The 22,068-nt window shown below is 39.8% G+C and overlaps 1 protein-coding gene across 2 annotated transcripts in view; it reads right to left on the reverse strand.

Annotated features, from left to right (window-relative positions):
* Nucleotides 1-22,068, reverse strand: part of kntc1 (kinetochore associated 1) — a 58,568-nt gene that overhangs the window by 1,485 nt on the left and 35,015 nt on the right. Inside the window, exons 38-58 of one of the 2 annotated variants that reach the window (XM_061672413.1) lie at nucleotides 21,129-21,233; nucleotides 20,247-20,375; nucleotides 20,039-20,155; nucleotides 19,166-19,275; nucleotides 18,890-19,088; nucleotides 17,420-17,509; nucleotides 16,345-16,510; nucleotides 13,264-13,322; nucleotides 12,971-13,184; nucleotides 12,832-12,905; nucleotides 11,483-11,693; nucleotides 9,790-9,902; nucleotides 9,640-9,695; nucleotides 7,463-7,541; nucleotides 7,263-7,387; nucleotides 5,936-6,071; nucleotides 4,600-4,695; nucleotides 3,626-3,682; nucleotides 3,475-3,529; nucleotides 3,331-3,394; nucleotides 3,120-3,249 (exon numbers count right to left, since the gene is read on the reverse strand). In XM_061672413.1, coding sequence (XP_061528397.1) covers nucleotides 3,120-3,249; nucleotides 3,331-3,394; nucleotides 3,475-3,529; nucleotides 3,626-3,682; nucleotides 4,600-4,695; nucleotides 5,936-6,071; nucleotides 7,263-7,387; nucleotides 7,463-7,541; nucleotides 9,640-9,695; nucleotides 9,790-9,902; nucleotides 11,483-11,693; nucleotides 12,832-12,905; nucleotides 12,971-13,184; nucleotides 13,264-13,322; nucleotides 16,345-16,510; nucleotides 17,420-17,509; nucleotides 18,890-19,088; nucleotides 19,166-19,275; nucleotides 20,039-20,155; nucleotides 20,247-20,375; nucleotides 21,129-21,233 — 2,385 coding nt within the window. Of the gene's footprint in view, nucleotides 1-3,119; nucleotides 3,250-3,330; nucleotides 3,398-3,474; nucleotides 3,530-3,625; nucleotides 3,683-4,599; nucleotides 4,696-5,935; nucleotides 6,072-7,262; nucleotides 7,388-7,462; nucleotides 7,542-9,639; nucleotides 9,696-9,789; nucleotides 9,903-11,482; nucleotides 11,694-12,831; nucleotides 12,906-12,970; nucleotides 13,185-13,263; nucleotides 13,323-16,344; nucleotides 16,511-17,419; nucleotides 17,510-18,889; nucleotides 19,089-19,165; nucleotides 19,276-20,038; nucleotides 20,156-20,246; nucleotides 20,376-21,128; nucleotides 21,234-22,068 lie in introns of both variants that reach the window. The other variant, XM_061672412.1, reaches the window with a different exon arrangement.

Consider the following 22,068-nt stretch of genomic DNA (forward strand, 5'->3'; position numbering starts at 1 on the left):
CACACACCAAGAAGCAATTTCACCAATAGCAATTGACTTGCCAGACTAACAGTAAAAACTAGACTTTACACCGATCTGATCGGCTTCATCGGTATCGGCAATTAGCATTTTATGCTGATCGGTTTTGATGTCATAATTGGCCGATCCGATCAATACCGTCATTGATCGGCTCCGCAAAATAAATGTACTCTGCGTGGCCATCGTGTACAGTATATTTGAATCCAAAAGCTAGTTTATTTTTAGCTTTGTCGTGTGTCTTTTGACGTAGTACTGTAAATATCTGAGTGGAGTGCTTTCAAAGAACACGTCAGGGATTGAGGACATCACAAAAGTGCTGTTAATGACCTTCACAAGTGTAACTTGTTTAAAAAGCATAAATATTGTAATTCAAGTTAATTCTGCCTTAATATTTTAGAGTTTGATTTCTGAAATTTCACCAGTATCACCAGTTTAGCTTGTTTAAAATAGTTATAGCTTACCTGTATTTCAGATGAATTCTGCTTTTTATTTAAGTATTTTGTCAGTTTTATTTTATTTTATTCAAGAAGTCTGCCTTTTTATTTACTTAATAAAAAGTGTGCCTTTTTATTTCATATTTGATATATATAAAACTGTTTTCATCAGTGCATAAAGGCTTTTGTATTACTGGGTATTTTTTTGTGAAATACATTTGAGTTGCTAAGGAATGTCAAAAATTTGGGTTGTAACTTAATGACCAAGTTAGATTTTGCATCCTGAGGCAAAACCAGTTGGGAACCACTGAGTAGCTGAAAGTTTGAATATTAAACTTACATCTACAGTGGTCTATTTCCCCTGACATTTTTTAGGCTTGAAGTGGGGATTTGAAACGTTGTGCAATTGTAAGTGATGCTAAGAGTAACAAAACTGGCCTTTTTTTTTTCATAGGGTCCGTTGAGAAATAAAAAGACAAGGGGAAGATATATAACTTCTTTTTAAAGAGAAGCAAGTCAGGAAGCGGTAAGGTGGACAGAGAACGTGTGAGTGAATAGCTCGCGTGTGTGTATCCGTGAGTGGGTAATGGTGTGTGTGTGTGTGTGAGAGAGTGGATTACTCTGGGATTATTGAAAAATTGTTGCAGTTGTGTTTCTGTGTATATTGTGTTGTAAACGTTTAATTTATGCACACAAACCTCATCTTCTGTGTGCTTAGTATGTACATTGCAACATTTAGAGACTCTGATTGCAATTCATTGTCATAGTCTGTGGACCCCCTGAAATAGCCTTGGCCACCCCCCGGCCACCCCAAGGTTAAAAGTCTAGCTCCGCCATTACTAATACTACTACTAATAATCAGACCCAAACGCGGTAAGTCTGGACCAGAGAGACTAAGATGAGACTGAAAATCAGACCCAAAAGCGGTAAATAGTAGGAGGTAACGGGAGGTAACGGTATCTAAATTTCACGGCTCGGTTTTATCTCGGTCTTAATCTCACAGTACGATAATTATTGCGATATTGTGGGAAAGTTCACAGTATTGCAGGAAGGTTCACGGTAAAGGTGCAGCGTAAAGGCGAATGAAGCAGAACCGAAATACGTCTATTTTTCTTGCTGGCCGAGTCCTTCTCCAAAGGATTTAGTACTTTCTCTGCGTTTTCCCACGTTTTTTCGTGAAAAGGACATCTTTCAATAATATATTACTGTGCACTTCTATCCCAGCCCATCCAATTTTTATTTTACATTCGTAAACCTCCAACATCTGGGTAACTGCCCAAATTTTTTCCCCACAGTAATTTGTGACTTGCTTAAAACTTGAAGGTTATCACTCCCACCTCTGCCTTTTGGGTAAACGTACTGAATAGAATCACTTGAAGAATTGATTTGTTTCTTAGTTCAGTTTAGCCGAGCCGGGAGCTTGTGCTGCACCAGAAACTCACTACATGTGTTTCTGGTTTGCAAGCTTTCTGATGATACCAACCGTTTGAAGGCAGGATAAAGATAAAGAAAGTTTGAAACTCAGATTTTTAAAAAATCTATAATATCAATAATAATAATAATCATCATCAATAATAAAAAATCTTGACCACAATTGAAAGATTTTTAAAGATTTATAACTGTCTCAATATATATCACAGGAAAATAACACATCACTGGAATCGTCCTTTAAAAAAGATCTCTGATCATGCTAGTCTCCATCGATCCATCCATTTTCTATCGCTTATCCGAGGTCGGGTCGCGGGGCCAGTAGCTTTAGCAGGGAAGCCGAGACTTCCCTCTCCACAGCCACGTCATCCAGTTCTTCCGGGGGGGATCGCGAGGCGTTCCCAGGCCAGTCGGAAGACAGAGTCTCTCCAGCGTGTCCTGGGTCATCCCCGGGATCTCCTCCCGGTGGGACATGCCCGGAACACCTCACCAGGGAGGCGTCCGGGAGGCATCCTAATCAGATGCCCGAGCCACCTCAACTGGCTCCTCTCGATGTGGAGGAGCAGCGGCTCTACTCTGAGATCCTCCCGGACGACCGTGCTTCTCACCCTATCTCTAAGGGAGAGCCCGGACACCCTGCGGAGGAAACTCATTTCGGCCGCTTGTATCCGGGATCTGTTCTTTCGGTCACGACCCACAGCTCGTGACCATAGGTGAGGGTAGGAACGTAGATCGACCGGTAAATTGAGAACTTCGCCTATCGGCTTAGCTCCTTCTTCACCACAATGGACCGATACAAAGTCTGCATCACTGCAGACACTGCACCGATCCACCTGTTGATCTCCCGTTCCATTCTTCCCTCACTCGTGAACAATACCCCAAGATACTTGAATTCTTCCACTTGGGGCAGGATCTCATCCCCGACCTGGAGAGGGCACTCCACCCTTTTCCGACTGAGGCCAAATTTGGTGTAAATTAATTCGTCTTTTTAGGTTTTACACAACTACAGTACGTACTTCAAGTACATCCCAGTGAGGTCGGTGGGTCGGGAAAAATAACCACCAAGCAAAAACCTCTGATGCCCATTTGAGAACCAGACCAAAACTTTTATGTGGACCCCTGGGAATAATTACAAAGTTACATAAAAACAAAGACTCCTAAAATGACAAAATAAACACACCAGATATCAATGAGATACTTATTTCTTGTATGTAATGTAAAGTACTTCGCATTGGTCACCTGAACCTGCTGATTTCTTTTGCTGGCACAAGGGATGAGCAGGAGCGTTCCCAGGGCGAAGGCCAGCAGATTGAACTGGGCGAAGCCTTTGGCGATTCCTATCAGATCCATGTTTAACAACAGTGGACACCTTGGAGTCAATAGAAAGGAAATTAAAAAATACAAATCTACATCCACACAGTAGATATAAAGACACAAGAAGAGGGTATACTTTAGAAGGAGAACAAAATTCCTGTAGAGTGTAGCTTGTTGATCCACACTCAATGGTAAAGAGGCTGCTAACGAAACAGAACATACACATTACTATTCTATACTAGCATTATATGAACTAAACTACATGGCACTGAAAGAATACCTGAGACAAAAGGTGCTAGTAGCATACTCTTCCAGGCCCTGGAGAAACTAGAAATCTGGAGAGACGAGAGAGTGGGAAAACTCATGAAGCCTGCCAGATGTCTTTTTATTGTATACATTTTTTTTTTTTTTTTTTAATTCCGACACACTACCTCCCACAGGACTGGCATGGCAACCACTGTTTCGAGCACCTTTTGAAGATCGCTAATCTAAGGATAGAGGAGCATACATTTTATTCTTAAAAAAGTGAATTTCCTCAAATAACGCATTACCCAGTTAGTAAAAAAAAAAATATAAAAATAAATACATTAAAAAAAGGGTAACAAGTATCTAATTTCACAGGGACTATCGTACGGAATAAATAGTAAACTCAGAGATGGGGTCTGGTCTGGTCTGAAGGGACATTGGTGAGACTTGTAGCAAGACTGCAGAGCAAAGGTTGGGTCAGAAGAGATGCAGGTGAGAAAACAGAGCCAAAAGCAGTAGTTAGGGTCCAAAGAGACACAGGTGATGCTTGTAACGAGACTCAAACGCAGCAGGTCATGTCTGGAAAGAGACAGGTGAGAGTAATAAGACCCAAAAGTAGTAGACTAAGTCTGAAGCGACTCAGACAAGAAATATAAGCAGACCCGAAAGCAGTAAGTCAGGTCAAAAGATAGGGTAGACTTGCGTCATTCAAAAGCAGCAATACGGGTCTAAAAAAATTTTTAAAAAATAAACAAATCTGAGCCGAAAGCAATAGGTTGGATCTGAAGAGACACAGGTGAGACGAATAATCGGTTCAAAAAGTGACGTAAAGAGATATGACTAATAATCAGCCCATAAAGTAGTTGGTCAGTTCTGTAGAAACACAGGTGAGACTAGAAATTAGACAGGATAGCTTGGGTAGGGCTCATTACACAACAGCGAGGCCAATTATCAGACCAAAATGTCGTACATTGGGTTTGAGACTAAAAATCAGACCCAAAAGCAGTAGATCGCGTCACATGAGACACAGGTGGCGCTCAAAATCAGTCAGGAAAAAAGAGGGGTAATTTGGAGGGGTGGGGTCCCCAATAAACGCCTGTTTTCTAAAAGGAAAATACTGTATGTGTAAGTACGCTATCTTAAATCTGAATGTTCTGACCAAGTTGAAGCAAAGCATCTTCTGAAGAAGACTGTTCCACAGCTGAGGGTCATACACTTTGTACTCCAGGCACAGGTCTGCCACCAAGCACACCGCCTGAAAACACAAAACCTTGTAACTGTTTTCTTTGTAATTAATGTAATTATATTTAACTAATCAATTTTTGAAAATATATACAATACTTTATTGTAATACTATCTTTAAATTCAATTACAAATAGTTGATTTAATCATTGATAATTAACCTGTAAACTATTAATTAATGACAAATTAAATTAAAAAAACTGTCGGTATATGAAAAATTATTTATTAGACTTTTATTTTAACATCCATCCATCCATCCATTTTCTGAGCCGCTTCTCCTCACTAGGGTCGCGGGCGTCCTGGAGCCTATCCCAGCTGTCATCGGGCAGGAGGCGGGGTACACCCTGAACTGGTTGCCAGCCAATCACAGGGCACATAGAAACAAACAAACATTCGAACTCTCAGTCATGAGACTGCCTACGGGCAATTTAGAGTCTCCAATTAATGCATGTTTTTGGGATGTGGGAGGAAAGCGGAGTGCCCGGAGAAAACCCACGCAGGCACGGGGAGAACATGCAAACTCCACACAGGGGGGGACGGGGATTGAACCCTGCACCTCAGAACTGTGAGGCTGACGCTCTAACCAGTCGTCCACCGTGCCGCCTTTATTTTAACATTTGCAACAAATATATCAACCTATTATTTGATGAATACAAAACTGTTGAATGTATATGTAAAATGGTTGGCTTTACTGGTGTGTTTTTATTTTATTATAATCAATCAATTTAATTCAATAAATGAATACAGTACATTTATTGAATTTATTGAGGAACATTGTCCTTAAACTGTTGGACTATTTTCTCACATACTTGTTCACAAAGAGGTGAACCTCGCCCCATCTTTGCTTGTGAATGACTGAGCAATTCAGGGAAGCTCCTTTTATACCCAATCATGGCACCCACCTGTTCCCAATTAGTCTGTTCACCAGGTGTTTGATGAGCATTCCTCAACTTTCTTAGTCTTTTTTGGAATGTGTTGCAGCCATAAAATTCTGAGTTAATGATTATTTGCTAAAAACAATCAAGTTTATCAGTTTGAACATTAAATATCTTGTCTTTGTAGTGTATTCAATTAAATATAGGTTGAACATGATTTGCAAATCATTGTATTCTGTTTTTATTTATGTTTAACACAACGTCCCAACTTCATTGGAATTGGGGTTGTATATGCATGGACCTATGTTCGTGGAAAAAAAATTATGCAACAAATTGTTATTGACGAAACAAAGGAAGGGGCTCCCAACCCAAATGTACCTGTGGCTCATGGCTGTGGTTCTTCCACAGACCTTTGATCAAGCCCTCTTTGGGGCTGCGGAGGAACGACCGCACCGTGTAGGGAATGTTCAGCGCCTCCAGCCGGGACACAAAGACGTAGCATTTCAGGTGGTAGCTGTAGATACGTATAAAATTATAAATTGCAGTTTCTGTCGAAATTGCATGTGAAAGCTGAATAGCTCAACTGGACTGAAATGCTGGGGAATTAATTCAAGTGGAAGAATTGGTGAATGCGCGATTGATAAAAACTGAAAAAAAGATGTACATTTTCAAAATGTCTCCATGAATTTGGCAATTTAGTCATTGAAAATGTGTAATATTGAAAAATTTGGGAATTTAGTCAATGTGATGATGTCCTGAATGAGCTGAACATTGCTAAATTGGATTAGTTTAAAATTGTTAAAGAAAAGGGAAGGAAGTAAATATGTAAAATATCTCAGAATTGGAAACAATGAAATTTCATTGTGAAAATTTAAATCTTTTGGGAATGTCATTAATAGCTCCACAGATGTCCTGAATGAGGTGAATATTTATGTTTAACACCTCAATTGAGGGCAGCGCCTCATGAATGAGGCCCATTTAGTTCCAGTGCACCCGGCTATTTGTGGGGGATCGGGACCGGGCTGGAAATCCGGTCATTCGAATTTCTCGAGCTTATCTACGCCACTAGCAAAGATCTCCTCCTACCACTCGGCTCCCAAGCCAGCGTTGTCAACATAACAAACGCGTGCTCTCACAAATGGGTCTTCTACACAGGAGCAACCAATCAGAGGAAAGGCGGCGGTCTTAGCCAAATATAGACAAAGCGGACACAAACCTGGGTCAAACAGACGTAGCTGTGAGAGGAGCCTTTTCTGGACACTCATATGACAAAACAAAAGGTGTTTTTTTTTTTTTTTAAAAGAAATTGACACTTTTATATTAAGTCCATGTTACAGAGTCACTGTATGGAGGTCTGAATAGCCAAAATATGGGACCTTTAAAGTTGGAATGTTCTCAATTGGTGAAGAAAATGTGGAAGTAGAAGGTCAATATATCAAATACTGTATCTCTGTATTGTGGAATTTTACTGCGAAAATTTTAGAATTTGGGGAATTTGATTAATAGTTCACAAAATGCCATGAAGTACGACTGGTTTAGATTGGTCAAGAAATGTGGAAGGAGGAGGTCAATATGAAAATGTTTGCATTCATTTGGGAACGTCATAGAAAATGTGGAATAACAAAAAATATTTGCAATTTTGAGATTGTGAAAAATAGTTCCCAAACCATTGAATCTGCTGTCATTAAACCGTGCGGTGGCTTACTCCAGTTCTGCTATGGGGATCTTCAACTGGGCCTCCAGAGTGGCGCCGTCGGCGAGCCGGACGAGGCAAAGGAGCGCTCGGGTTCGATGGCAGAAGGTGAGACGAGGCCCGGATTTGCTGAGAGGCTACCGGCGGGAGAACATAAGACCACAGACAGCACTTCCATGGGTGCTTTGCTCCTACCGCTAAGAATGACTCACCCAGGTCTCACCAGACAAGATAGAGCTGAGAAGGCACACAGCGTTGGTTGTAGGTTGAGACTGCAGCATGTACACCACCCTGACAGCAACGAATAGAATGGGTGTGGGTGTTAGAAGATGTAGGTCATTTTTAAAGTAAATATTTCATTATGAATGTCAATGAATTGAAGATTTTATGTTTCATTGAAATTATCATTAAAATATCATATATTCCTTAAGATGTCAAATTATTAATGTTGAACTTTCATGAAAAAGATTCAAGCTGTTATATAGTATTGAATATTTCGTTTTCATTTTATTATATGTCTTATTTTGTTTATTTGACAATCTTTCCATTATTGGAGAATTTACTGCTAGCAGTTTGTAGTTTTATTTTGTAGTTTTATTTTAAATATCATTAAAATTGTTCATTTCCTCAAAGGAAAACAAACCATTGTAGTTACACAAAAAAAAAGAAAAGATTTAAGATGGTAAGTACTGTCCCCTCCAAAAGTATTGGAATGGCAAGGTCAATTCCTTTGTTGTTGTTGTTATTATATACTGAAGACATTTGGGTTTCAGACCAAAAGATGAAGATGCTTTTATTTCATGGTATTTACATCTAGATGTGTTAAACAACTCAGGACAGAGCACCTTTCGTTTGAAGCCACCCACTTTACAAATGAACAAAGGTATTGGAACAGACATTATTAAATAAAATCTTATATTTGGTGGCATAACCCTTACTTGCAATAATTGCATCAAGCCCATTGATTTCACCAGAATGTTGCATTTTTATTTTAAATGATTTTCCAGGCTTTTACTGTAGCCTCTTTCAGTTCTTGTGTGTTTCGCCCTTCAGTCTCCTCTTCAGGAGGTAGAATGCATGCTCTATTGGGTTAAGGTCCGGCGATGGAGTTGGCCAGTCTAAAATATTACACCTTTCCCCCCTGATGAAGTCGTTTGTTGTGTTGGCAGTGTGTTTTGCGTCATTGTCTTGTTGCATGATGAAGCTTCTCCCGATTAGTTTGGGTGCATTTTTCTGTAAATTGTCAGAAGAAAATGGTTTTGTAGACTTCAGAATTCATTCTGCTGCTACCATCATGAGTTACATCATCAATATATACAAGAGAGCCCGTTTCAGAAGCAGCCATGAAAGCCCAAGTCATGACATTACCTCCACCATGCTTCACAGATGAGCTTATGTGTTTTGGATAATAGGCAAATCCTTTCTTTCTCCATACTTTGGCCTTTCCATCACTTTGCTAGGGGTAAATCTTGGTCTCATCAGTCCATAAAACTTTGTTCCAAAACTTCTGTGACTCATCTCTGTACTTCTTTGCAAAATCCAATCTGGCCTTTCGATTCTTTTTGCTGATGAGTGGTTTGAATCTTGTGGTATGGCCTGTATATTTCTTCTCTCGAAGTCTTCTTCAAACAGTGGATTGTGGTACCTTCACCCCTGCGATGTGGAGGCTGGCAGTGATGTCACTAACTGCTGTCTTTGGGTGTTTCTTCACAGCTCTCACAATGTTTCTGGCATCAACTGCTGCTGATACCCTTGGCCGACCTGTTCGACGTCTGTTGCTCAGTACACCAGTAGTTTCTTTTTTTATCAGGACATTTCAAATTGTTATATTGGCTACGCCCAATGTTTGTGCAATAGCTCTTTTCTCAGCTACAAAATGGTTTGCTTTTCTCCCATAGACAGCTCTCTGATGTTCATGTTTGCTTTACAACAAATGCAGTTTTCACAGGCGAAACCCAAATCAAAAAACAAGCGCTATCTAATGTTTAAGCAATCAACATAAAAGGCAACACCTGAGCAACTAGAAACACCCATCAGTCACATGTTCCGATACTTTTGATCACTTGAAAAGTGGGTGAGTTCAAACAAAAGGTACTCTGTCCTCAGTTGTTTAACATATCTCACTTTAAATACTATGAGATAAAAGCTGGAATTCTAAACCTTTGTCTTATATTGCTCTTTTGATCTGAAACCCAAATGTCTTCACCTTGACGTTCCAATACTTTTGGAAGGGACTGTATATTTTGTTTTATCTGGAATATAATCCTTAATGTACCCAAAATAAAACTAATTATTGATCATGCACTTTCCTAAAAATAAAAGCTTTATGACGGCCCACGATTTCAGGTGAACACGGTACCTGGAGAAAATATTATTTGAGAAAACCTACTTCATTAAGTCTGGGTCATCCTTGAAGTTGTTGACACATTCCTGGTGGCCGATATCCTTTTGAAGTAGAAAATAGCAGAAGTAATGAAGACTCTCGTGACGAAACATATCCTGTCCAGTATGTACAGTATGCCAGCTGGTGGAAACAAACCTTCGCTGATACAAAACCCGTTCTGCAGATCCACTTTTCCAACAGTGTGTTGTGGATTTTCAGAAGATCCACTTGGTTGATGGTGGCTATTTCCTTCACCACAGCGTGTATGTCTGAAACATGATGAATTTAAGACTTTTGAGGAGGGGATCTACAACTTTTTGTTAAAAAAAATATTTTCACCCAAGACAATACGAGGAGATGACAAAATGCTGATTAAGCCAGTCAGCTCCTCTAACATCTCTGCTGTATTCTTCAATAGTTTATTTTTTTTATATTTCGTGAATGCCCAATACATTTCCCACGCTGGCCCAGTTGGTGGAAATGACGGCACGGAAATGAGGCAGCTTGCCGAGCAATGGGCGGAGCGTAGTTGTAAAACGCTCACTAAAAATATTTCGCGTCGTCGTAGCATAAAATAGTCATACAATAATTACTGTGTAAACGAAAACAATAACAAAAATTGCCGCAAATGAACATCTACCTCTTTTCGAGGACCCATTCCCCTTCCCCACATCAGTGACACTGCTCTGGTGCAATGGCCGTCTCGTCACAGCACACCCGTCACAGTTTTTGTCGAATTTGTGTCTATTTTCGCTTGGAAACGCCACTCCATGTTGGGCAAAGCCTACGGACAGTCGTCAGGCCCTTCTGAGTTGCATTACGCCGCAAAAGGACTATTACCGGAAGCGAACAAACACTGCAGCGCTGGAGCCATGCTCTGGCTTTCATGGTTCCACACAGAGTGGATGGAATCCATCCAACCATTTTCAACAGCGCTTATCCTGGTTAGGGTCACGGGGCGCTGGAGCCTATCCCAGCTGACTTCAAGCGAAAGGCGGACTACACCCTGAACTGGTCGCCAGTCAGTTGCAGGGCACATATAGAGACGGACAAACATTCACACCGTCACTGAGTGGGAACTGAACCCACGCTGCCCGCACCAAAGTCAGCCGAGTGTACCACCATCGGTGACCCCTGGATGGAATCTTGTACACAAAATGGCAAGTGTAAGCGTAGCGGTCAACAAGAAATAGAGCTACCCAGTTCCATTCTCTTCCACTGACTACTGGTAAGCACAGCTATTTAAAATACCCGGCATTCACCACCTATGTCATGTGGCCCAAGCTCCCGCGCATTCCACAGCAACCAAACACCACATGACATATACAGTACATGCACATACTAGATTTTGGCTCCTATATATACAGTACTATTCAATATTTAATTTTTATATGTATTTTTTTTTTGTCTTTTCGGCATTCGTGTTTTTGCTTCATTTTACATTCATTTTAAAAAAATCCTAAAATGAAGACAAACTATTGATGTTGCACCTTCCTAAAAAGAAAACAAATTGAGCTGTTATATATTATTAAATGTTTTATGTTTCATTTTAAAGGTCATTACAATCGTTCATCTCCTAAAAAGTTAAACTATGAATGTTGCTGATGCCACTATGTCTCGATAGTAGATAGATGCCCTAACCTGAACACTCACTACCTGGAGTGGCATCTGTAAAGCTGATATTTGCAGTGTGGGTTTAAAGAGTGTAAATTAGCAAGGCAAAAAAACAAAAGTTGTGATTCTTGATCCTTGGGCTATTTTGACAAAAGCATGTCACAGAGATGTTATAAAGATACCTGGGAACTGTTTAATTGAAATTGTGGAAAAGTTGCATAATATGTCGACTCACCAGGATAGGTATACCCTCCTGAGTCCCTGAAGCGCTGCTCCACGCTGCTGTGCTCATACAGGGCCATGATGAGTCTTTCCGGAGCACCGCTGAGCTTGAGGTGCTCGGGTGTGTTGAGCCGAGTGTTCATCAAGGCGTTTTCCGTGGCCGAGCGCAAGAGCTGCAGCTGGCCCTTGCACAGGAAGGCCTTCACTCGGATCTGCGTCGCATCCTGCAGGTTTCCAAAACCACCAGTCGAGGATCAACTTGATAGGGGAATAATTGTCAGCTAGGGCCAGGCGATTTATCGATTTTATCCATATAAAGTTCTTGAAAAAATTAAAATACCATTGCAAAAATGATTAGGTTCTCTGATTCTGCTATTTATACCACAGGTATACTGTATGTTTGAGTAAAATGAACATTTGTTTTATTCGATAAACTACTGACAAATTCCTAATACAGTGGTACCTCAACTTACGAGTGACCCGACTACAAGTTTTTTAAAATACGAGCCGTCACTCTGCCAATTTTCTTGTCTTGAGTTGTGGGTGACAAACGCTAGATGTTTCCAGCAAGCTTCACAACAACCAGCAGTTTGGCAGATCGTGAACAATTCTTCAAAACCGAGGCCAAATGTTTGCTTTAAGATGTTTATTGCCACTCCCAGTTTAAGTTTACTTTAAAAATAGACATAAAACTGAAAGAATGACACGTTGCTCATACAGAATCACATTAACTTTGTCTTACTTTCTCCGGGTACTCCGGTTTCCTCCCACATCCCCAAATCATGCACGGTAGGTTTATTGAAGACTCTAAATTGCCTGTAGGTGTGAATGGTTGTTTGTTTATAGTGTATGTGCCCTGCGATTGGCTGGCAACCAGTTCAAGGTGTATCCCCCCTTTTGTCCGAAGATAGCTGGGATAGGCTCCAGCCAGCCTGCGATCTTAGTGAGGATAAACACTATGGAAAATGGATGGGTTTCTTCTGCATTAACTGACTGGGACAAGATCTGAGGAGGACCACTCCCCAGGAGGCGTTGCTGTGGTGGATTCTGGACCGACCAGGACAGGTTGAATTTGGTTAATTGTGGGCCTTTTTTGTGATTAGGAGCTATGTAAAAAAAAAAAAAAAAAAACATGACTTAACACTGTAATTATTATTCCTCTGGAAGTTGACGCAAGTTAATGATGGAAAACAGCTTTGATATCAGGAGAAATACAGTAAAGCAAATCCCAGATGTGAATAATGACAGTCATTTGCTTTTGATATAAGTGAATCCAATTTTTGTGAGAAAAATAAAATAAAAATAAAAATCTGATTTGATTTTAAGGTCATATCGCCCAGCCAATTGTGAAGAAATACCTACGTCAAGGTTTGGATTAGCAAGCCATGTTTCTCCAATGGCCAAGCAGAACCGAAGTGACTGCATCTTCTCAAAACCTGCAGACAAGGTGACATTTTATCTGCATCCTCAACAATACAGACACCTCACATGTGGGTCAGACCTGGAGGCAGCTCCTGGGAGATCTTGTGGGCTGTGGCAGCTGCCCATTCAAGGTTCTGGATGCAGCGGATGTACGTCATGATGGTCACGGCCACCTTCTGGGTGTCCTTATTCAAGCCTGGAGCCTGAGCCCTCTTCCTTTGCTCCAGTAGGGGCTTCATCTTTGTATTGAAGACGTGGTTGACCGCCAACATGTAGAGCTTGTCCAGGGTCACCTGTGGGGAGAGAGGGGTAGAAGTTCTCCTTTTACATCGGACCAAGTTTGGGGCTGGCTTTTAGACTCATGTGCAGTACCTTCATCAGTTTGCTGATTAGAAGAAGACTTGGGAAGGTCTCCTCAGTGAGCTCTGGAGCTAAAACACATGAAATAGAGAGGGTTTAATTTACCATACTGTATGTCTAGTGTTCCCTCGCTATGTGTATAGTTGTTTGTCATAGAAATCCCCGCTATATTGCGGAAACCTGAGCTAGTTTTCTATGGCTTTCGACATCTTTTTATTTTAATATAAATACTGTACATGATTAAAAACATATCCAGTAAAATGATTAAAATGCAGCAAAAAGTCAATATGTATTCAAAAGCTTTTTTTGTTTATATGCACCATATACAGTGGTGCCTTGACTTACAAGTGATTCAACTTTGAAGTTCTCCAAAATGTATTTATTTATTCAATTTTAATTAAAATAATTTAATTGATAATATAGTCAATTGTAACACCACCCTGGCAGAAGACAGCAGAAGAATGCACAAGACAAAAAAAAACAAGTTACGTAACACAAACTCGGATTCTTTTTTCTTATGCTTATGATGGAGCATTTTAGAGCAATTCCACTTTTAAATGCTCTTTCTTGCACTGTACATTTTTATTTGTTCTGTATTTTATTTCTCTTTATTTTTAAATGCTTTCAATCACGTAAAGCACATTGTGTATTAAATGCATGATATAAATAAATTTGGTTTGCTTTGCTTTCCAGAGAAGTTGAGATGTTCTTCTTTCCAATTGTCTGGCCCTAATGACTGGAACATTGTATCAAATAATAAAACTCACCTTATTCATCTCAATATCATTGTTCAAAAAGTTAGTCAGGGATACTGTACATGTTCACTGCAACTATTTTTAGCCTGTTGATAACCTTTTATTCACCATGTGCTATGATGTAATGTAAATCGCAATTCTAATGAAGTTGGGACATTGTGTAAAACGTAAATAAAAACAGAATACAATAATTTGCAAATCACGTGTGCTTCGCGGTTCCGCTGGGACCACAACCAGGGGCACGGCCCGCAGCACCTCAACGCGAAAATACAAAAGACCAGTGCAACAAATATGACACTGGCTGATCTGATGAGCAACAATGTTGCTTAAACGTAAGCGTAGCAATAGAGGATGTCCGATCCAGAGGTAGGTAGCGTAGCCAAATACTGTACTCAAGTAAGAGTAGTTACTTGACAACAATGTGACTCAAGTAAAAAGTAGTCCTCCCAAAAAATACTTGAGTAAGAGTCCAATGTAGACAGTGAAATAATTACTCAAGTACTGGAGAAAAAAAAAAAAGCAATTTACTGCACGGTGATTTCTCAAGTTATAAGTGAGCTGAAATATCCCCGCTTGGGCAGACAGTGCCAGACAAATACTACAATCCATAAAAGCTGTTATTTTTGTTCGTCTAAATGTAAACAAGAGTAGCTCGCCGTTGCCTTCTTGGTAACGACGACCTTCCCAAAATGGTGGCCATCCAGGCACAACAATCAGCCGGGCTGTCTTATCTAGCTTTAATACCTATGCCCGGGAAGCCCAATAGAAGACGTTGTGTGAGGTCATGTGACTTTCTTTTGTCGTTTGATTGGTGAGCTAGACTTAAACGTCACTAGCGCTTAATTTAGAAGAAGTCTAAGTGGTAGTATCGCACACTTAAAGTATAAAAGTAAAAGTAATGCAAGAGGAAAAAAATCCATTAAGGACAAAAGCTAAGGCCGCATCCCAGGGTCCTACTGTGCACTTCTTCACCCCCACCCCCCCAAAAATATTTTTAAGGCCATAATGACAATAATGTTATATTAAAATGTTACGTTGAAGGGTACACCTGTTTCAGTTGCATATATGCCCATTGAAAATGATCAAATTTAGTAGGCCTTCAATGGAAGTACATTAAAGAACCATGTGTACTACTGAGCATTAACGCATTTCAGGGAGCGGAATATATGACGACGAGCTAACTAAAGTACTGTAATAATCCCAAAAGTCAAACTTCAGAGGCATTTTATCAATAACCTTTATTGGAAGGTAAGTGTGTATCCAAACTTTGCTGCAGGGATCTGTCAGGGCCACAAAACTGGCCAAAAGTGATTAGTGTATTCAGGGAAGGCTTAATAAGAATTACACAGTTGACACAGTAAGTGCTGTCAAAATATGATTAATCCAAGTGATGAAGAAGAATAAAATTTACAAAAAAAAAAAGAAAAAACTCAATCTTGATAGATTCCTTCAGGTATTACATTTTGGTTTGAGTTCCCTGCCACGGACATCTTCAGGGCTAGGCTATTGGTCTGCTCTTTATGTCCTAGTGTCGCGATTTGTCTCATGAAAATGTAAGGAGTAGAAGGAAACAGTAGGCTGAAGAATAAACACTCCAGTAAAGTACTGATAACCAATATTTCTCCTTAAGTAGGGTAATTAAGTATTTGTAGTTCGTTACTTGACACCTCTGATAGCAATAGGTATAATACTAACTTAAACTCAAGAAAGATGCCGTTTTTTCTTCTTCCTGAAAAGTCGTGGTTTTGGTTGACACAAGGATTCCGCACGACGGCAGCGACGATATGCTTTACGTTTTATTAGTCTAAGTCTGAGCCAGTTCACAGCTGATACACAGTTAAGTACATACCTATAGCAATAGACATTCATTTAGATCGCGCCATCAGTTGATTTGACGCAGTTTTCTAGGGCAGCGGACCACAATCTTTTTTGCACTGGTTTCATGTCAAGACATATTTTGACGGACTGTCGCAGCTGCTGTGCAGCGAGACTGAGATGCCTACGCGTGCCGCTGTTTGCGGGGAACTTTGTGTGCCACAGCGTCGCAGCTGAGCTCAACAAAACTGAGAAAGGACGGAATCAGTTCATGAAGTGATTCCATTCAGTTTGTTCACTCACCCAAAAGATTTGTTCGTTCGAACGACTTGTTTGTGAAGGACAACACTATTCAAGCCCCATCTACCGCTCCGCTCCCCGCCAAAAAAAGAGAAAATGCTTGGTGGTACGCAAATGTGCACTGATACAATAATATCTGGTGCACTTCTATATTTTCAGTGCGCATGTGCACCATTTATGTGCACCCCTGATAATAAAAATAATACGGCAGTAAGTGACTCACACATGATCTTCCAGTAATGTTTGTTCTGAAATAGCAGGTGGAAAGGTAGCCTGACAGCATCCAGGGGGCTGGGTGGCAGGTTGTTCTCCAGGATGTATGCGTGTTCCACGTCCGATGGGGGAGCCAGACGCTTGTATGACTTTAAGTGCTGCAGGAGGCCCATTGCCTGCAGACCAGATTAAAAAGAATCATCTCAAATTAGGAGTTTTACAAATGTATTCTTTCCTTGCGCTTGGCCTCAGTAGGCTGGGGGGTGACCTGGAGTCTATTCCCAGCTGACATTAGGTGAGAGAAGCAGGGAGCACCCTGGACCAGTCACCATCCAATCGCAGGGTACATAGAGACAAGCATTCTCACTGATAATCAAAATTGTCAGTCAATGTACTTGTATATTAAATCAATACATTAATTGGAGACTCTAAATTGCCGTAGGCATGACTGTGAGTGCGAATGGTTGTTTGTTTCTATGTGCCCTGCGATTGGCTGGCAACCAGTTCAGGGTGTACCCCGCCTCCTGCCCGATGACAGCTGGGATAGGCTCCAGCGCGCCCGCGACCCTAGTGAGGAGAAGCGGCTCAGAAAATGGATGGATATTAAATCAATAAATAATTTGTTTCACCCCCCCAAAACAAAACTATTTTTTCGTTTAAAAAATGGGCCTTTATTGTAAAAAGGTGTTGCCTTCTGGGAGAGTTTGAAAAAAGCTTTCCTCATGCAATTAAGCCATTGTTTCAAATGGCCTTAAATCCATCGGTTTTAAGTACTGTATGTTTTTACACAACATCCCAAAGTTACTGGGATTGGTTTTTGTATATATAAATGTATATTGATACTGAATTTCTTTTGTAATTTTGTTTACACATTTGGTATCGGAATAATCCAAAAGTAATTAAAAGTCATCAAGTTACATAACTTTAATATTATGGTACTTGGATTACGTGAATAACTACATTTTAAACAGGTAAATAGTAACTAACAGAATACATTTTTTAAAGTAACCCACCCAAACCATGCTCGCGATATAGTGGGGGAACACAGTAGCATAAATGTTTTTTTTTTTTTTTTTTTTTTTTACCTGACTGACAGAAAAGCCTACAACAGCCTCGTCGGCAGCCTGTAAGATCTTCAACACCACCTCAATCCTCTCGTAGTTGTAAGGACTGAGCTGAGTGACAAAAAGCACACAGAAAAAAGTGATGGAGGCGCTCACACGCACGACATTATTAAGAAAATATCAATAGTCCATCAAGACAAAGCATGGTTTCTATTTTCACTCATGGAGGCACGACCTTATCACCAAGCTGCTTAAATACACTTTTAAGTGTAGCCAAACACAAATACCTGGATGAGATACAGTGAAGCCCCACTACATTGTGGTTTATCGTCCACACCCCTGCTATATTAAGAATTTTTAAGCGTTCATTTTTTTTTATGGGTTTTTACAGTATACAGACAAGTCCTAATTTAGAGTTGCCCGCCTTCAGTGTAGTGCCGCATTTTGCCACAACAAGCCAAGCAGCACTGAGATTGAATGGAAGAGATGCAACATTACTAACAGCAATAAGATGAGCTTAATACAGTACCACCTTTCGCCGTTTAGCAGAGAGTATACAGTCTATGCCTGTGAGTATTGTTGTATGTTCTGCATATATTCCTGCTCCGTATGTGTTAATGTAGCATTTGTTTGAAGGTTCATACTCACCGGAACATCTATGCTAACTTCTTTTTGTTTTTTCTGTGGCATTTTGCGTTATATGTTAGCATTTAGCTAGCAGGCTTACGTTACACAAAATTATGTGGTTTGGTTGAACATGTTGTTTAAATATACAATGCTTAAGGATCTCGTTTTATGATGTGTTTGTATGTATGTGTCGCTACTGCGTGTCTGTTAAGGTAGCAGCTGTTTGAAGGTTTATAATTACCGTAACATCTATGCGAGTTCCGTCTATGGCGTTTCACATAATATGTAGCATTGACCGAGTGGACTTTCATTATCTGGTTTGGCTTGCTTGAACATTTTGGTGTTTAAATATGCAATACTTAATTCTCTTTCATTGTATGCTTTGTTTATGTGTTGCTGCTCCATGTGAATTAAAGTAGCAGTTGTTTCAAGGTTTATAATTCTCGTAACATCAATGGTCATTTCTGTTAGCCTGTCTATGGCGTTTCCCAATATGTGTAGCATTAACCTAGTGTCTTTCGTAATCTGGTTTGGTTTGGTTGAACATTTTGGTCTTAAAATATACAATGTTTAATTATCTTTTGATTCATGTGTCAGTTTGACTGTAAACTTCAACTGGGGAGTGACAAACGGCTTGAAGTAAGCACGTTTTGCCTCTTATTTGTCTGAGTTAGAGTGAAAACAGGTGCTCAGTAATACTTTACAAAGTGTGTTTTATTAAGTTTAAAAGTGTTTGAAGCATATGGGAGGGGTAAAACAATTTTCTTTTAAACTATATGGTCTCTCTGGTCTGCATTTACACCTATGGCGGGTGGGTCAAGGCGTATCCACCGTGATAGACGGGGGTTCACTGTATTCCCAAACCTTGAAAATGGCAGCCGACAGACTGCTGATGAGCTCCCTAGTTTGATGCAACTTGGGGATGATGGACAGGACCCGCTCCAATGCATCCGCATGGCACAGGGGTTGGGCGTAGCCTGTTTCTTCCTCCTCCTCCTCTTTGAGCAGCAGCACAGTGATAATGTACTGGTTGATGATGCTGTCGCTGTCCAGACCGTACGTACTGAAGATTATAAGAATGAAGAGTTGGAGCACGAGAAAGCAGAGCCTGGTGAACTACAGGGCAGACATTTTAGAGACCTGCAGTACTGGAAGATGATGTCAGGAGTGATCCTCTTGTTTTTCACCAGAACAGGGATCAACATGCTCTTCAACTCGGGCTGCTGGTGAAACACAGGCTGGATGGAGATCTGCCACACCACAGGTAAACAAAACAAAGACACAGCATAAGATGAATAGAACAAAGACTTGTATAAACAACTGCCAAAATGTTTGTGCTTTACGATGACATTTCAGGATAAAGCTAAAATGCACTATTACCTTTACAGATTAATTTTATTTGGCCTTCTCTAAACTTTTTGCACAATTTGCTGATCTTAAACAAAAACCTGAATGGCAAAATTCACCACAGGTGTTTAATCGATGAAAATTGCCAAGGATGTCCAGATGTATGCCTTTCTGTGATTTACACCCTCTCTGTTGCAATGACCCACAATGGCGAGGCTTTAAACAGGATGTTCTGAGAGGGAAGCGGCCACTGAGCTTAGAGTGCCACAGAGTCGTCAAATGTTAATTAATTACTTATTTGGTTCAATTTTAAGTTGAATTTTATGAATCATTATTTATGTATGGAAAAAGATTACAAAAACACATTCATTACAAAGGATTATTTTTGGAAGCTTGGTGTGGCAGCATAATGCTTTGGGGGTGGTTTTCTTCAGATGGAACTGGGGCCTTAGTCAAGGTGGAGGGAATTGTGAACAATTCCAAATACAGTAGTGGGTCAATGTTAGCACAAAAACTTCAGGCTTCTGTTGGAAAGTTTTAAAAAATGTCAAGGAAAGCCTACTAGAACATCTGAAGTTCAGGTGTTGACTGATGATGATGATGACAATGAGTTCAGACTCGCAAATCTTGCTATTCAGGTCGGGGCTTGGTCTCTGGTCACTGTACCTCTATTTTGGCAAGCTTGATGCCCCATTCTGCATCAGTGATGACGGACAGAAACTTGTTCTTTTCCTCGCCATGATCGTACAAGGTGCAAAGCTCCGTCCCGATCGTGGCCACAGCCTGAAACACAGCGAGCGAGACATGATTACAACTATGATCACCATTACAGGCCATGACAATAGTTGCAGCTGAAAATAATCATGTGGCTTACCAGAATTCTCTCATAGTTTTCCCATGTGTTGTCAATAACCTTCCACAGAATTTTAAAGACCTCTTCCTTCGAGATGAGCATGCACAGCCCGATGGCCAAATCGCAATCCACCATTCTCCAGTTGAACACCTACATCAACGACAGGGCTGGTCTTTAATCCACAGAGCATTTACTTTATCAAGGGTCCTCGAACAATTCTTGCAGTAATTTAGCTGTTTTCCTAAAATTGGTGAATTATAATGTATTTATTGATTTATTTTTTGTTATATCATTAATTTGTTAATCGATTTAATACAATAAAAAGTACAATAAACAATGACACAACATTTTTCTAATTATTTTATTTAATAATAGTGTTTAATCATAAATAAAGAAATTCCAATGAATTATTTCCTTATTAAAATGATTGTATATATTTTACGTGTATTCTTATATCATTGGATAAATTAATGCAAATAGGATTTACACAAAACAATTTGACATGTACATTTAATGATGTGGAATTATTATATGAAATAATTGGATGATTAATCATGATTCAATTAATCAAATAAAAAAATTGGAATTATGTTATTTCTGGATTTGTATTTATTCATGTAGCTCATTATATACAGTAATAGGTTAATTGATTTACTGTAAATAAAATACCAAAGTAGTAAAATAAACAGTTTTAGTCATACATTTAATAATTTTGTATTCATTTTATTAAATCATTGGAAAATTCTATCAAATCAAATTTGAATTTCATTTTATTGTATGCATTTTACTTTTGGGGGGCCTTTGCCCTTTTCAATAATGAAATGTGGCCATTGAGGACAAAAGTTTGCATAGCTCTGATTTAGACTCATGGATAATCCTGTGTATCAGTGGTGGGGCTCTCACTTTATTAAGCAGAGTCACGGCAATGGAATTCAGGGACGAGTTGGTAATCTTGTGCAGCTCGTTCAAGGACACGTTGTACTTTCTTAGCTCTTGTGCGTTGTAAAGCTGAAAAAAAAAGTTGCAGAAGGAAGATCATTTTGCTATAGTGGATATGTCGAAAGTAGGAACATTACTACGTAGGGAGGTAGATAGATAGATAAGTCATAAGTACGTAGGTAGATACTGTAAGTAGTTAAGTAGGGATGGAGGAATTAGGTAGAAAGGTAGGCTGGGAAGTAAGTAGGTAGTTAGTTACTTACCTACTTTCCTACCCAAGTTGGTAGGTAAGGAGTATATAAATACTGTAAGTAGGTATGTAGGAAGTAGGTAGGTAGGTGGGTAAGAAAGTAAGTAGGTGCAGTAGCTAGGTGGTAAGGAGATGTAATTAAGTAATTTGTGAAGTAGGGAGGAAGTATGTGCACATGTAGGTAGTAGATAGGTAGGCAGAGAGGGAGATGGGTAGGCAAGGTGGTATTATACTTGAGAATATATTTTTTTTTAAATCAGGTGTGTTTATTTACTATTTATTCTTCAACTGTAGCAGTTGGTTGGTTATCCATTCACGATGACTTGTGTGTTTGCTACTTTGGTCTGCTGTACATGTACAGTGATTGTCACTGAAAGAGTGTCTGTATGTCTCTTTGTTGTTGTCGTCGTTTTTTGTTGTTGTTGTTGTTTTTCGACTGGCAGTCTGACAACCAAATTGCCCGTTGGTGATAAATTGTTTGACTCTTGAATCTGGTAGGGAAGTAAATAGGTAGCTAGGTGGTAAAAGGAAGTAAGTACTAGGGAAGTAAAGACTGGGAGGGAGGAAATAGGTAGGAAGGCAGGTAGGGAAGTAAGTAGGTAGGTAGGGAAGGAGGGAAGCAGTATTTAAGTACAATATGTAGATTTTTAAGTA

Source organism: Phycodurus eques, chromosome 3 (genome assembly GCF_024500275.1).
Source record: "Phycodurus eques isolate BA_2022a chromosome 3, UOR_Pequ_1.1, whole genome shotgun sequence".
Lineage (NCBI taxonomy): Eukaryota > Metazoa > Chordata > Actinopteri > Syngnathiformes > Syngnathidae > Phycodurus > Phycodurus eques.